Here is a 16,111-nt window from a genome sequence, read left to right as displayed (position 1 = left end):
TTAAACCTCCAAGCAGGGTAATCCTAGAACTAGAGTTGGTGTATACTGACAGTGGGCGAAGTCACAATGACCTTGGTTCTTATTTCTCATCTCTGGGAAAATCTCATTGTTTTAGAAACTTATAGTATTTATTTTTAGTGATCCAGCTTGTGTCAAATCACCTACTAAGCTTCTGGACAGAATAAACTTTTTTTAATTTTAATTTTTATTTATTTATTTATTTATTAATTTTTATTAGTGAGAGACTATGAGGTACAGTTGTAGACTTACAAATTTTTGTGCTTGGGTTTCAATTACACAATGGTCAAATACCCATTAAAATGACCCTTTTACAGCAGTGGAAAAAGCTGAAGTTAGGGTCAGGGGTATTGATGTGATTTTTGAGCAAAACTGATAGGTGGTTAAAAAATAAAAAGAAAGTTCAGTTCTAGGAAATCAGGGGGGGCTCAAATGAAAAAGTAAAACACTATCCCGAGCTTTCACATCATGATGGTTTTAATGTACAGATGGTGACCAGTGCCACAATTTCATCAAGAAGTATAACTGTGGGTAGGAGCACGAGGATTGGGAGCTCAGTGGTGCTTATGTTTAGATCTAGAATTGTGGTCCAGTATCATTTTGGTAGTACCCAGACTTGAAGAGTTGGCATAAGACTTTGCCTCTAAGGTTACTGACTAGCTAAAACCAAAATCTTAATTTGGAAAGAACTGTGGGCAAGTTTTGAGCTGTGAAGGGCTCAGACCTGGAGAAAGGAAAAAATACATTTCCAGGATCTAGTAAGATTTGAGAACCAACAATAAACAAATTTGCTTTTATTCCTCAATTTAGTGATACATATTTGCCTGTAAGTTAAGTTGAATCCAAGTTCAAAGGAAGTCTTCCTAGACCAGAGTACAGAATTATAAGTTAAAAGCTCAGTTTTGGAAATCCTTAATTCAATTTCTTATTCTTGTGTTACTGTGTGGACCCAATGTCTTGAAAAGTGTGATATTCCTTTTAAAGGTATGTGCATGAATGTGGCACATCACCTAAACTCTGTTTCTCTGTATCCATGAAATTGGTCCAATGCCTTGTTTAAATGTTGGTTGTTTCCCTTTCCTTGTCTGCTTTAACAAATGGATGTTATCATTCATTTCACATGCATCTAACATTGATGTACCTTCTGGTTTTCTCAGTAGCCCCAATCTTTGGAATCAATCTACCCAGTAAATTCTTATAGCCCCTTAGCATGCTGTAATTTTTCAATGCTTACATTTTGGCATACGACTCTAAATAACATATTTAAATGGCCTTACCTAAAAGTAAACAATAAATACTGAAAGGTGTTTACTTTGTTGTAGAGAGTTAAATTTATATTTAATTTTATTTATCACTAAAATCAAAGTCTTAAGAATGATGTTAACATTCCTCTTGCAGGGGATGCTTTGGATAAGACAGAAGAGAGACTGGCCTATGGCATAGAGAACAACAGTACTTTGCTGGAATGTACTCCACGATCTTTACAAGCAAAAGTCATCTGGTTTGTTCAGAAAGGACGTGACACAAGAAAAGAGGAGGTAATTGTTGGCATTGATACCATGATATCTTGATATCTTGCATATAGTATGCGATTTGTAAATAGATGATTGTTTTGCATACTTTAGAATGATACTGTTTTACTAAGTATGCCTTATTTGTGGTGTTGGTTATTTGCACATAGAAATTTAAATACATAAACTCGTAGTTTCTTACACCTAAATTTATTTGTATATATGAGCATATGCATTCTCTCTCTCTATATATATGCATATATATCATATGGATCCTGAAAATTGAATTTTTTCAAAAGATTAATAATTATGATTTTGTTTTGTTTTATTTCGTTTTGGATGCCATATCAGGCAGCACTCAGCAGCTTCTCTTGGCTCACTACTCAGGGATTATTTCCTAGTGGAACTCTTGGGACTAAATCTGGTCCTCCGTCATGCAAAATATGTGTGTGCTCAAGTTTTTTGAACCATTCTGGATTAAGTTTTACGATTTGGTATTGTGCTATCAAAATAATTATCTTAAATTATCTACCCTAGGCTATGAAAAAATAGCAAACATGGACAAAATTTGCTCATGTGTATTAAGTAAATGGATAATATCATTTTAGAAAAGTTAAAACCAGCAACAGAATACATTTTTTTTTGCTAAAACTGTGACATATAGTATTTTAATTCAGTAGTTGACTATAAACAAAGGAGAACTGCAATATTTTTGTCCTTTAGAGCACCTTTAGTAGATATTTTATTTTTATAGCACTGTCCTGTCCTGTCCTCCCGTTGTTCATCGATTTGCTCGAGCGGGCCCCAGTAACGTCTCCATTGTGAGACTTGTTGTTACTGTTTTTGGCATATCAAATACACCGCAGGAAACTTTCCAAGCCCTGCCATGTGGACGGGATACTCTTGGTAGCTTGCCGGGCTCTCTGAGAGGGACAGAGGAAATCGAACCCGGGTCGGCTGCATGCAAGGCAAACGCTCTACCCACTGTGTTATTGCTCCATAATCATAAAAAAATAAAAGTGCATATTTTTATGGATAAAATTATATACTTCATTTAAAGCAACACCTAAATAATCTTTAAATACTTATCAGATAAATTAACTACAGACTGCATGAAGTTTAGGCTTTCATACAGGGCCTAACTAAGGACATGGCACATTTCAGATAGGCATATAAAGCCTTGGAGATGTTAATGTGAGCTTCAAAATCAATTGCACAAAAATGGAATATAAAGATAGAAGAAATTGGGCTATTTCAAAGGAAGAAAGTTCTTGGAAGATGTTTTTCAAGTGGTCCTTACTAAAGAGAAGATTGCATGTTAAATAAAGTAAGCAACTAAAGTGACCCACTTTAAGTAGAAAAACAATGGTAAATTTTATAAGTTAAATCCGTGTGATCTTCTCTTTATTTTGGCCTTGGAGATCAAACATTTGTTCATGGGAACTAAAACTTGCCTCTTTATACTCCTCTGACAATGACCATCAAGGCTTGTAGAACACTAAGCACCATTAATTTGCAGTCATGTCACAGCCTTTGTAAAACATTTAGACAATTACATATACATATCCCTCTCATTGAAGTGAAAATTTTGAGTTTGTAACATCTGCCTGAAGATTCAAACTCAGCTCTCAGAAGGTAACTGAAAAGCGTTTATTTAGGTGGATAAAACTATTGCTCAAATGAAATCTTAAAAAGTGCTACTTAACTAAAGAGCTGAAAATCATCTAGAATTATTTTATATGGTTCCAAGGAAGTGAATTACTAAAGTGCTTGTGAATATGCACTTTATAGTTTCCTACTTTCTTAAATATCCTACATTGAATAATCTCTACACATTTTACTAATTTCATAAACGTTCATTGAATTCTTACTTTGTAGTGACATCATGAGAAGCATTTCTCTTGCTTTGATGGTCTGATAATTGCGATGTTCATTTGTTACTGTGATATATTGAAGGGAAAGAGCACATAATTAAAGAGATCTAATAGAGTCGTCTCTTTTGTATGTGTTTGGTGCTAAGGATTGAACCCAGATTCTCACACATGAAAGATATGTGCTCTGTCACTGATTTATATCCCAGCCACTAGGAAGCTATTTTTTAATGTGAATCTACTGCACACAAAAACTATCATAGACTCCATCCCATATTATTCCTAGGTATCACAACTTCACACTACATGCAGTCTTCATCACTTTACAACTGATTATCACTTACAGTGACTTAAAGTTATGCTGTCTCATAATTAAAGTCAATGACAGACCTACTGCTTCAACTCAAATATTCCTAATGCCAGAGTTGCTTTATATTTATTCATTGCCTAGAACTTCACTTAGGAGTTTTATAAACTATACTACTTTATTATTAGAAATTATGTGTGAGGCAGTTGAAAGAATTTTTTTCTAACTTTTCTGGATAGTCAGTGTTATTTGAAAACTAAGTTTTCTGAAGAGTCAAAAGCAGTAGATTCAAATCAAGATCTTTAAATTCTTTCCTTCAAATCACAAACTTTCAGAGATCAGAATTTAAATATAATGTTGAATTATTTGGAACATGTAGAAAGTGGAAAATTTCTCAACAAAATTTTTAAATTTCATTTCTGAAAAAAGTCTCCTGGTATTTTTTGCATATGTATTTTTTGCATACATTTAATGGGAGAGATCAGAGTTTAGTGGCACATGGAGATATAGCTTTGGTAGCCAAAAAACTATTCTTCATTTTCCTTGTATAAGAAATCACCCAATAGTTTGAATAGTTCATACTCTAAACAGTGACATAATAAATATGTTTTATGATATATACATCACTGTATTTCCATTATAGAATTCTCTTTTAGGGTTCTTTTCTATGCCTGTTAACATAAAAAATGGACTCTGTCAAAATAAGTCCTATATTTTTTATGCCTATATACACAAGTCTCAAAATGGGGATGTTACTGGAGCTGCTCGAGCAAATCGATGAACAATGGGAGGACAGTGACAGTGACAGAGACACAAATATAGTACACTGAATACTATTTTCTTTAGATTTTTACAATATATATTATTCATTTCATTTTTTTTACTGAGTTCTTAATTTGTCTTGCTTTCATAGAAGTTATATTCTGGAGAACAGAAAAATGGTAATGATAAGATTAAATAAGAGTATTATTTGTGGTGTCAGGTAATGAAAAAGAGAAAAACAAAAGGGTAATTATTACTCATGGAGGAGTTGCATCTTTTCTGAGGTGATACCTAGCAGTGCTCAGGGCTTAATTCTAGCTTTGCGCTCAGGGATCATTCTTGGTAGTGTTCAGAGGTGATATGGAGCAAGGGATCAAATCCAATTGGCCATATGCAAGGCAAGCCTAGCTCTCCAGCCTCTAGGTTGTGATTTTAAAGGTGTGGAGGCATTTAAATTTACTTACTTCCTTAAATTAAAATAATTGTTCAGTGTGTGCAATTTTACGTATTATAAAAAAATATATAGTTTATTCAAATTTCTCAGATTAGTAAATAACTTCTTACTTTAATATGATACTCATTTAGAAAGATTCAAGTTTGTAATATGTGTTCTTTTTAAAATTATAAGTAGAACATTTCTTTGTATGTTATAAAGATATAAAATGGAAGTTGAGCCAGGGGTAACATCTGGTATTATACCTCTTTTGTAAATAATTTTTTATTTTAAAACTACTATTTCCATTCTTTTGCCAAAATGTTTCACTGGTCTTTTTTGCTAAAATCATGAAACCGAGTGTTTATAGCACAGTATATGTAACCAGCAAAATCCCAAATTCTCACCATATTATTTTTACAAGAAGTCCATTTAGCTCTGATTTAAAAGTTCAAAATGAAAACACGTGTCTGTGTTTAGTGTTAAAAATTACATTCTATTGGCAAAAAAGCACATGAGAAAATGCTCTACATCATTAATCATCAGGGAGATGCAGATCAAAACCACAATGAGATACCATCTCACACCTCAGAGACTGGCCCACATTCAAAAGAGCAAAAGCAACCGATGCTGGCGTGGATGTGGCGAGAAAGGGACACTCCTTCACTGTTGGTGGGAATGTCCACTGGTTCAGCCCTTCTGGAAAACAGTATGGACGATTCTCAAAAAATTAGAAATTGAGCTCCCATTTGACCCAGCAATACCACTCCTGGGAATATATCCCAGAGAGGCAAAAATGTATAGTCGAAGTGACATCTGCACTTGTTTGTTCATTGCAGCACTCTTTACAATAGCCAGAAACTGGAAGAAACCTGAATGCCCAAGAACAGATGACTGGTTAAAGAAACTTTGGTACATCTACACAATGGAGTACTATGTAGCTGTTAGAAAAGATGAAGTCATGAAATTTACAAACAAGTGGTACAATATGGAAAGTATCATGCTAAGCGAAATGAGTCAGAAAGAGAGGGATAGACATAGAAAGATTGCATTCATCTGGGGGATATAAAGTAACAAAGTATGAGATTAATACCCAAGAATAGCTGAGATCAGCACCAGGAGGATTACTCCATAACTTAGAGGCCAGCCGGGTATCCTAGAGGAAAGGGCAGCTCAGACAGAGAAGGGAACACCAAATAAAGGGTGTTTGGAGGATCCTACCAGGAGGGGAGATGCATGTCGAAAGTAGACTATGGACTGAACATGTTTGCCACTCAATGCCTCTTTTGCAGACCACAACACCCAAAAGGAGAGAGAACACAGGGGATTGCCTTGCCACAGAGGCAGGGGGGATGGGGGGATGGGGGTGGGGGGATATTATCCATGGTGGTGGAAAATGGGCACTGGTGGAGGGATGGGTATCTGATCATTGTATAATCGAAACCCAAGCACAAAAAATTGTAAATCTACAACTGTAAAAAAAAAAAGAAAGAAACAAAAAAAAAATTAAAAAATAAAAAATAAATTTAAAAAAATTACATTCTATGACTATCAGTTATCAGAAAAAACAAAAAATATAGATATTTTCTTGTAGGGCATTCTTTTGAACCTCATGCCTAAGGTTACTCTCTAATAAATTCTAAGTATATTCCATAGACGTTGTATTCAGTGTTCTAGGAAGAAGTGGAATATGTGTGTGTACATATATTCTATATACATAAATGCATGTGTATTTACATATTTCCCAGTGTGTAATAAACATATATTTGTGTAAATATATATGTAAATGCATATATATGCCCATATTTATGTATTCACAAATTTCCCAGTGAAGGAAATTTTGGGACAAACACAAGATGTATAAATTTCTTCACATCTTCACGTCTGTGATATAGAGCAGGCAAGTTAACATGATCCATGAGGTCAGTACCCGAATTCCATGGTCAATATGGAAGATTGATTTCCCCTTGATACCTTTTGGTCTTTCCATATGGGTACTCTATTTGAGGGGAAATATGTTTGTTTCTTAGAAATAAATCTTATTTAAAAATAGTTAAATATATATGAATATATAATACAGGGCTTAAATCATGTATATTTGTGCATGCTTATTACAGAAAGTGAATTCTCTAAGGGAAAAATATATGTGTATCTTAGAAATAAATCTCATTTAAAAATAACTATGTAGTCTTATATAATGGAATACGTAAATCATGGCACATTTATGCATGTTTATTGCAGAAAGTTCAAGAGAGAAAGTAAGTTGACATCAGAACTCCAAACTTTGCATTTCGTTTTACTCTCACTCGCTTTTGACTCTGTGCCAATTGTTACTTTTCAACTCTGTCTACAGACCACCTACAGAGTAAGAAAAATCCATCAAAGTCATTTAAATGCTGTTGAGAAATTTAAGAGACATGATTAACTAATCAATTAGCAGTTTCTTCTAGATATCTTAGTTTATTATATTCATGCTAAATTTGTTGTTTCAATTAAAATATAAATGTATTAATGATTCAATTCCTCATGGATATAGTATCTCATAAAAACAAAACAGAAAAGTGGAATACACTAATCATATACTTAAATGTTAGAATTAGATGAATTATGTCATCAAAACTAGAATTATAAATCTTTCATTTTACCATCTTGTTTGCTAAATTACCCTGTTTCCCTGATTTTAACCAGGTCTAAGCTATGACAGGAAATTTTAGGGATGAATGGCACATATAAATTTATGTTATTGTATTTATATACATATACCAAAATGTCAGGTTTTGTTCCTAATGAATATGCTTCACTTTTTTTTTTAAGTGCATGAACTTTTGCAAACACCTGTTTAGCCCTTTTGGCTTTTCTCTGTCTCTAAAAACATGCTCATCTTTTCTAAACTAAAAATTCTTTATGGTAAGTGTTCAGAATTTACATTTTTTTCAGTCCTCACATACACTCAAATGCCTAAGCTGGAGCACATAACAGTGTAAGACAAATCTTCTTTTTATTTGTAATGACAAAGACACTTAACTGTTAATAGAAAATATGATGCAACTTTCTGGCTATTGAATAGAACAGAAAGTACCGTTTTATTATATTTATTTATTTTTATTTTTGAGTCCACACCCAGTTGTTCCCAGGGGCTATTCCTAGCACTGTACTCAGGAACTGTCTGTAGACAGTGTTGAACTGGGGTCAACAGGATACAAGGCAAATGCTCTATCTCTATAGTGTGTACTATAGTTTTAGAAATAATTCCTATTACTTCTCTAGGAGAATATTGATCACCTTTGAAATTTAATTATGTCGTCCTAGATGTGTGACATCCTATATGGATCTGTTTTATCTCATTCAGTCCTCTTACTTCGACAACCAATCACGACCATCCTGTTATTCATAGATTGCCTCGAGCAGGCCCCAGTAACGACTCCTTCGTCCTAGCCCTGAGATTTTTTTAAAAAGTGCCATATTCAAGGCTCTGTCAGTGTTAGAAGAATGAGACCCATCATTGTTACTGGTATTTGGCATATTGGGTACGCCACGGGGAGTTTGCCAGACTCTGCCATGTGGGCAGGTTACATTCGGTAGCCTGCCAGTTTGTCCAAGTAGGAATGAGATAATAAGATGTCATAATAAGATGTCACATGGCCGCAAATGCGGTTCCAGGAGCTGGTTTTTATAGTCTCTGAGTCTTGGTTGTTGATGGGATTACACGGTGCCAGGGGGCCAGTTGGTGGGTGTGACCCCCGCCTACTGGAATTTGGAGGATCTGGGTGGAGGATGCTCAGCCCCGATCCGAGTAGGCTTGGAGATCTCAGCCCAGAGACCTGCTTGCCTTTGTTCCTCTGCCAGTACCTTCATGTGTGCGGAGAGTGGTCTCAGTATGGTGGTGGCTGGTTCTGGAGGTCTTCGGCTGCCGGAGCCCTGGTCGGGGCGGGGAGGGAAACTCAACCCACTCCACTCCAAGGGGCCTCGGCGAGGACAGCCAGGCGCAGGGGCAGGAGGCTCTGCACTGATCTCTTCCGGGAGCTGGGTTTTATAGTCTTGGCCGTTGATGGGATTACACTGCGCCAGGGGGCCAGTTGGTGGGTGTGACCTCCGCCTACTGGAATTTGGAGGATCTGGGTGGAGGATGCTCAACCCCCATCTGAGTAGGCTCCTCTTACTTAAGGCATCTTAAAATTAGTATGGTAGCAAGACATGTGACAAGAACAATATACCTTCAAAAACTATGAAATTCCTTCAATTCTTAGTTTCACTTGATCTAATATAATGGTTATAGTCTTAAAACTTTAAAGAATGCACATCTACATAAACATGAGCATAGAATTATATATATAGACCACGTTATTTTAGTCTCATTGAACTGCTTATGTTGAAGAGTGTTATCCTTACCCTATCCTATGATATGAAAGGTAAAGGTAAAGGCCCTCCCGTTGTTCATCGATTTGCTTGAGTGGGCCCAGTAACGTCTCCATTGGAGACTTTGTTGTTACTGTGTCTGGCATATCGAATACGTCACGAGGAGCTTGCCAGGCTCTGCCGTGCAGGCGAGATACTCTCAGTAGCTTGCCGGGCTCTCCGAGAGGGGCGGAGGAATCGAACTCGGGTCGGCCATGTTGGCTGCGTGCAAGGCAAATGCCCTACCGCTGTGCTATCGCTCCAGCGATGGGGGTTGAGCGATAGCACAGGCTGGAGCGATAGCACAGCGGTTGGACGTTTGCCTTGCACGCAGCCAACATGGCCGACCCGAGTTCGATTCCTCCGCCCCTCTCGGAGAGCCCGGCAAGCTACCACAAGTATCTCGCCCACACGGCAGAGCCTGGCAAGCTCCCCATGGTGTATTCGATATGCCAAACACAGTAACAACAAAGTCTCCAATGGAAACGTTACTGGGCCCACTCAAGCAAATCGACAATCCTATGATATAACCTTAAGAAATTGATACATGTGCTACTGTTGGGACAGTTGCTTCTTGTTTTATGAGAACATAGAAGAGATTTTCTCAGACCTTAGTGACAGTGAAAGATGTACTTTTATAAAGAATAAATTTAAATATCATTCATAGACTTTTATTTAATGTTTCTACAAAAATGCGATAGCACAGTGAGTAGGGTGTTTGCCTTACACGCAGCCAACATGGCCGACCCAAGTTCGATTCCTCCACCCCTCTCGGAGAGCCTGGCAAGCTACCGAGAGCATCTCGCCCTCATGGCAAAGCCTGGCAAGCTACCCGTGACGTATTCAATATGCCAAACACAGTAACAACAAGTCTCACAATTTGTTGTAAGACACTACTGCTGCCCACTCGAGCAAATCGATGAACAATGGAAGAATAGTGACAGTGACAGTAACAAAAATTTTAATAAGGTAACAGAGTTTATAATTATAATTATACTTATAATTCTACTGTGCCATGTCCAGCACCCAGGCACCAATATATTTTGGAAATATTGTATCGTAAGTTTTAGCACACTTTTTTCTTCCCTTTAGGCATTTAGTGGTGAATTTGAACTCCAGTTGTAGTGATTGTTGCCTCATCATGTGTGTCTCTGAGTTCAAATATTATGTTTATTTCTATCCTCTGTTCCCTTATTATCCTTTCATTTTCATCATCCTAATATTCTTATTGATTAAGTTTCTAATAAGGTTTTACCTATAGATTATAGCTTATTTATGAGAAATATTTTTAAAAATTTTATAATTATAGTGCAATAGAAATTGAACATGTCTTATAATCAAACTTACTTTATTTATTGGTCTCTGAACCACTAGGCAACTGGATTATTTGTGTGTTTTGCTACTTTTTTGTTTATTACTTTAGATAGATAATTTAGTTATTAACACTACATACTTTATGGTACAATGTCATAATCATAATACAAATCCCTCTTGTTGATTTTATTTTTCCAGGTACACCTTTTTCCATTTTCATCTTCACTGGCTCATATATGTTTACACTATAAACACAATACTACAATATATTGTATAAGCATAATACTACAATATATTGAATATATAGCATTTTCAGTATGCATGAGCTGTAAAATCAGTATAATGTATTATTGGTCTTAATGTTTTTTTATTAATTTATGTTATATCGTTAATGATGATATGTCTTAAAATAACCCCTTTACAACTGACTACAAATTTCTGCATTATTATCTATCAGCATCCTTCATAGCTAGAATTATTATCATGTTCCTTCTTAGAATTTCTTTACTGCCTACACTCTCTAAGTAGTTCTGTGGATGCACATTTTCCCACATTCTCACTAATATTTTTAATTTTCTAATGTTTGCCTTTATTGGGGATATATGGTATGTTATTTGTTTATTTTTTTAAGGGCCACACCCAGGGTCAGCTACTTGAAATTTGTTGCTTTCCCAGCTGTTTACTCACTGCAGCCCTCTTGTGAAAGTTTTTTTTTTTTTGGTTGGCTGATTTGGGACCACACCCTGCAGTGCTCCTGGTTTACTCCTGGCTTCAATCTCAGGGATCATTTCTGCCAGGTCTCTGGGGACCATATGGGGTGTTGGCAATCAAACCTTACTGGCTGTGTGCATAGCCAGCACCCTACCCCTCTACTATTTCTCTGCCCCCTCTTGAATACATTTTAAAGGTTACTAGCAAGATTCGGTATTAACCTACCAAATGTTTTCGTTTCTCCTCAGAATAGTATCTATAGCATCTTCCCATTTTTCACTTCTATTTCTCTTTTTTGTTAGCTTTCAAGAGTTCATTGCATTTTTTATGTTATTAATTGGTGATTGAATATAAATGCCTCATATTTTTTCAAAAAGGAGTTTTGATTATTCGTGATTTTGCAACATGATTTTGAGTTATTATTCATTGTGTTGTCCTTCTGACATATTGTACTAGAAATAAGATTTCAACATAAATGCAACCATATTTTTTCTTAGTAAATGCAACTTTATAATGTGGTGGGTTTCTTGATTTAAACATTTCACTATATCTATACAAGTCAGTTATCACTCTTGTATATCAGTTTTACAGTGAAAAATGTTTTTAATAAGAGAAAATGTTATGCTTACGTATTTATTATATTGTCTGTATGACAACCAATATTTCTTTTCGACCAAGGTAGGTCAGATAAACAAGTAAATATTAAAGCTGCTGGTCTTTATTTCTTGATTAAACTGATTTCATTCTTATATTCTGAATTAAACCAATTTAAGGCTTATGTCTTCCTCTGAAGTGTGTAGAACCATCTGGTTCATACACGTGAAAATCACTGCTTCTTTCTAACCAGCTAGCTACCAGATGTAAGGGGTCCTTTGTTCAATTATTTTTTATTTGACATTACAAAACATACTGAATCAATCTTTATTTCTAAGCTATAAAAACCATTTTCAGTAAGAGATTCTGGATTTTTGTAGTTTGCCTATATAATATTTGATAAAAAATGATGTATTATGTACCATCTTCCTGACCAAGGAAATCTGGCCTACAGACCTGGAAACCAGCTGTGTTTACAGCTGGTTGAAAACAATTCTGTAAAGGTACTCTTGTTAACTAAAATAGAAAGTTTAATTTGCAGGGATGGTTTGATCTGCATTGTTTAGAGGCATCCAGATTTATGTTTAAAGATATTTTATTCCTGGATTAATGATCGACTGTAACCAGGAGGGGGAAAACAAAATTCTGAGACAAGTACTATCTCTAGCGTGCATATGAACTATGTCAGACAATGCCCTTTGCTTTGTGTACACATACACAAAGCATTGTTTCTCAAACTTGGATTTCTAATTAAAAAAGAAATATCTATTTCTTACAGCCAGTCTTGAAATTGTTTTTAAAAGACTTCCAAGTCTGTGGTCAAGGTTTTGTGTTTATTTCTTGATTTTCCTTTTTTTTTATTTTAAGATACCATTTTTTATATGTTAGAAAGCAGGCTAAATGATTTTCATATTTTCTCATCTGTTATACACTCTCACAGGAGATATAGTAGAGGAGAGCAAAGAATGATATTCTGAGAAGGTTTATGTACATATCCTTTCCTGCTGAAGGCAAAGATACCGAATTGATTTATAAAGTAATGCCCTCTTTGATGAACGACTAAGTACTGCTAAAATCATGCTTGCTTTCTTCCTACTAAAATTATTATTGGACTGGGGCTGAAGAGATAGCACAGCGGGTAGGGCATTTGCCTTGCACGCGACCGACCCGGGTTCAATTCCCAGCATCCCATATGGTTCCCTGAGCACCACCAGGAGTAACTCCTGAGTGAAGAGCCAGGAGTAACCCCTTGCATTGCCAGGTGTGACCCCCCCCAAAAAAAAGAAAAAAAATTATTATTGGACATACACTCTTCAGTCTATCCCAGTGCCATGCATTCTGTACACTATGAGCAAATTATATGCTCTTATTTTTCACTAACTACTGAACATATTACTCATTTGGAATGTTTGAATAATTAAGAAATAGAGCATTATCCTCAATAAAAACTTACAGTACATGAAACTTGTATGGGAAAATAATTTGAAGAGGACCATAAATAGCAGCTTGCATGCTGTGAATGTAAGTGCTACTGAGTTACAAAAGAAAACAGAAGACCTTTCTTGATACACTAATGAAATAACTAAAAAATTAAATCTGGAAATAAGTATCTAAAAATGTATTGATGGACAGGAAAACAGAGCTCACTAAGAAAAAGGAAGAAAGGATAACATCAAAATGAGATCCAGACATATGAAATAAGATGGCAGTACAGAGGACAGAACACAAGGAATCATGGAAAGGACATGAGATTATGCAGGCTGCCCCTGCTACCTGCCCTTAAAATAAAGAATTTTATATGTCTACTTACATAACTGTCATTAAACTATTCATAAAATATTTGTAAGAATTAAATTAGAAATATGCCCTCTATGCTTATAGCTTTACTCAAATATCGGGGCAAGACAGATTAACAAATAAAGAATAATCTAATGCATTGTTTAAATATATAATATGATGATTATTTATTTTCTGAAATCAATACCTCCACACTGTAGCAGGGATATAGACTACTACATAGTCTATATGTGTATGCGTAAATATGTGTGTATGCATAAATACACACAAGTATATAGTATATGCATAGTCTATATGTGTATGTGCAAAACCTCTATAGCATTGTATGCCACTAAATCTTCCAAAACTCTTTTCAAATGACTTCAAGACTTTGTACATTGCTATAGTGGGATTGGTTGATATTCACTTGGCTGAAATATATCATTAACATATTAAATCCATATTCTTCTCAGCAGTCATAAAATATTAAAGCTCTGAATTTGGGATAAACAGATCCTAACCATGTAGTTGATCTTTCAAGATGATCCAAATACCATTTATTAATTTTTATTGATTTGCATTAAAATTAGTTCAATGAAATAAGAAATCCTTCTAGAAAATTATGTTCTCCAAAAATAACCTAGTTCACCAATCCCAGTCTGGGAAGTACTTTATTAAGTTTTGAAGAAATCAAACTTATAGAGGTAAGAGGTTATTAATTATGTCTTATCTGCTTGGGCAAGCAATAGATCTGAATAATTTCTCAGATAAGAGTGAAAAGTGGGGTCTGGAGCAATAGCACAGTGAATAGGGCTTTGCCTTGCACGTGGCTGACCCGGGTTAAATTCCCAGCATTCCATATTGTCCCCTGAGCACTGCCAGGAGTAATTCCTGAGTGTATGATCCAGGAGTAACCCCTCTGCATCGCCAGGTGTGACCCAAAAAAGAAAAAAAAATAGTGAAAAGTGAAGTGAAATTTCACTTTTAAATCTTGTTTAAATAATTGGAACAGAAGAAGGAAATTAATTGAAGAACAGTAATATATTTTCAGGAAATATCTGCTAATATCCATGAGTTAAGATTAACAGATAGAATGGTGAATGGGGGAGGATACTTATTGGGGTATCTATGTGGTATGTAGTCTCTAGCCAGATGTAAAAGCATCGCTCCTAAAGTTGCATCAAACTTGACAAAAAAAACAGGCACAAGAAATAATATTGAGGGGGGAGGTTTCATTTGGTATGCTTGAGAATTATCAATATTCATATATGAAAGCCTAATATTGTATCAGAAATCATGAAATAGGGACCAGATAGTACAGAAGTAAGGACACTTGCATTGCAAGTGGCCAACCCAGATTCGATCCTTGGCATCTCATATGGTGCCTCAACCATGACCAGGAGTGGCCACAGAGCCAGGAGTAAGCCCTGAGCACCATCAGATGTGGCCAAAATTTAAAAAAAAGAAAAAGAAAATGAAGGGAATAGTGTTTCTGATGGTCAACACTGAAGACATAAAGGATTAGCAGTTGACCACAGAAAGACCAGATGAATTATGTTGTAATTTTTCTGAAGTAGGCAAATTAGTAAAAGGGATGGGTACAGTTTATAAAGAAAGACATTGAATTCTAAGTGATAAATTTCAGTGTTTTGTAACTCAGTAGAAACACAAACTAATGAATTATCTATGTGTAAAATATATCATCTGAGGGAAACTGATTAAAACAGAAATATAGAAGCTGTCAAATGGATAAAAATAAAAAATGAGACAACAGGAGGATGAAGGATTTGTGCATTATAGGCAATGAAAAATGTTCAGAAGAAGTCCAGAATGGAACAAGAAGCCATGAAAATATAATATTAATCTCATGATTCACATATTAGAAAACAACAACAAAAAACCTTGTAAGAAGATAGAATCCATCTATGTCAACCGCAACTACAAATTTAAAAACAATTGAAACTAAATTTCAGAGCCCATAATTATTAGATGCATGATATGATCATAGCTGGTTTTTTTTTAAAAAAAAAGGTAAATTTATGGAGAAAACAATGACTTAGAGATTGCCTAAGCAATCTCTAAGCCATTGTGATGCCAAGAGGCCTGATGAAAATGAGACAAATGTCATACCATTCTGTAAAATGGCTGTGTTCTTTATTGGCTGTGTAGGGGTTACAGATTCATCCTTAGCAAAAGCTATCAATAGATAGCAGTTTTAATGTAGTAAATATGGTTCTAGTACTCCTCTGTGTCAAGTTTGAGAACTTTGAGTTGATGGGCGCAGCATTCGTTTATCAGATCTCCAGCTTATAATACCAGTGCCTTGAATGCTGCTGAATATTGTCCTTAAAACAAATTTTAAAATAAATCAACTTAACAATCTGCATTTCACTTTTACTTTAAATGCTAACTGAAGTGA

General features: G+C 35.4%; 1 protein-coding gene across 1 annotated transcript in view; it reads left to right on the top strand.

The window, feature by feature from the left end:
* The window catches only part of SEMA3E (semaphorin 3E), a 249,595-nt gene that overhangs the window by 232,015 nt on the left and 1,469 nt on the right, over window positions 1–16,111 (top strand). Inside the window, exon 16 of the mRNA XM_056118137.1 lies at window positions 1,417–1,556. Coding sequence (XP_055974112.1) covers window positions 1,417–1,556 — 140 coding nt within the window. The remainder of the gene's footprint in view (window positions 1–1,416; window positions 1,557–16,111) is intronic.

The sequence above is a fragment of the Sorex fumeus genome, unplaced genomic scaffold (assembly GCF_029834395.1).
Source record: "Sorex fumeus unplaced genomic scaffold, SorFum_2.1 ptg000037l, whole genome shotgun sequence".
In the NCBI taxonomy this organism is placed as follows: Eukaryota; Metazoa; Chordata; class Mammalia; order Eulipotyphla; family Soricidae; genus Sorex; species Sorex fumeus.
Note: the sequence above shows the minus strand (reverse complement) of the source record. Positions and strands in the feature narration are given on the sequence as shown.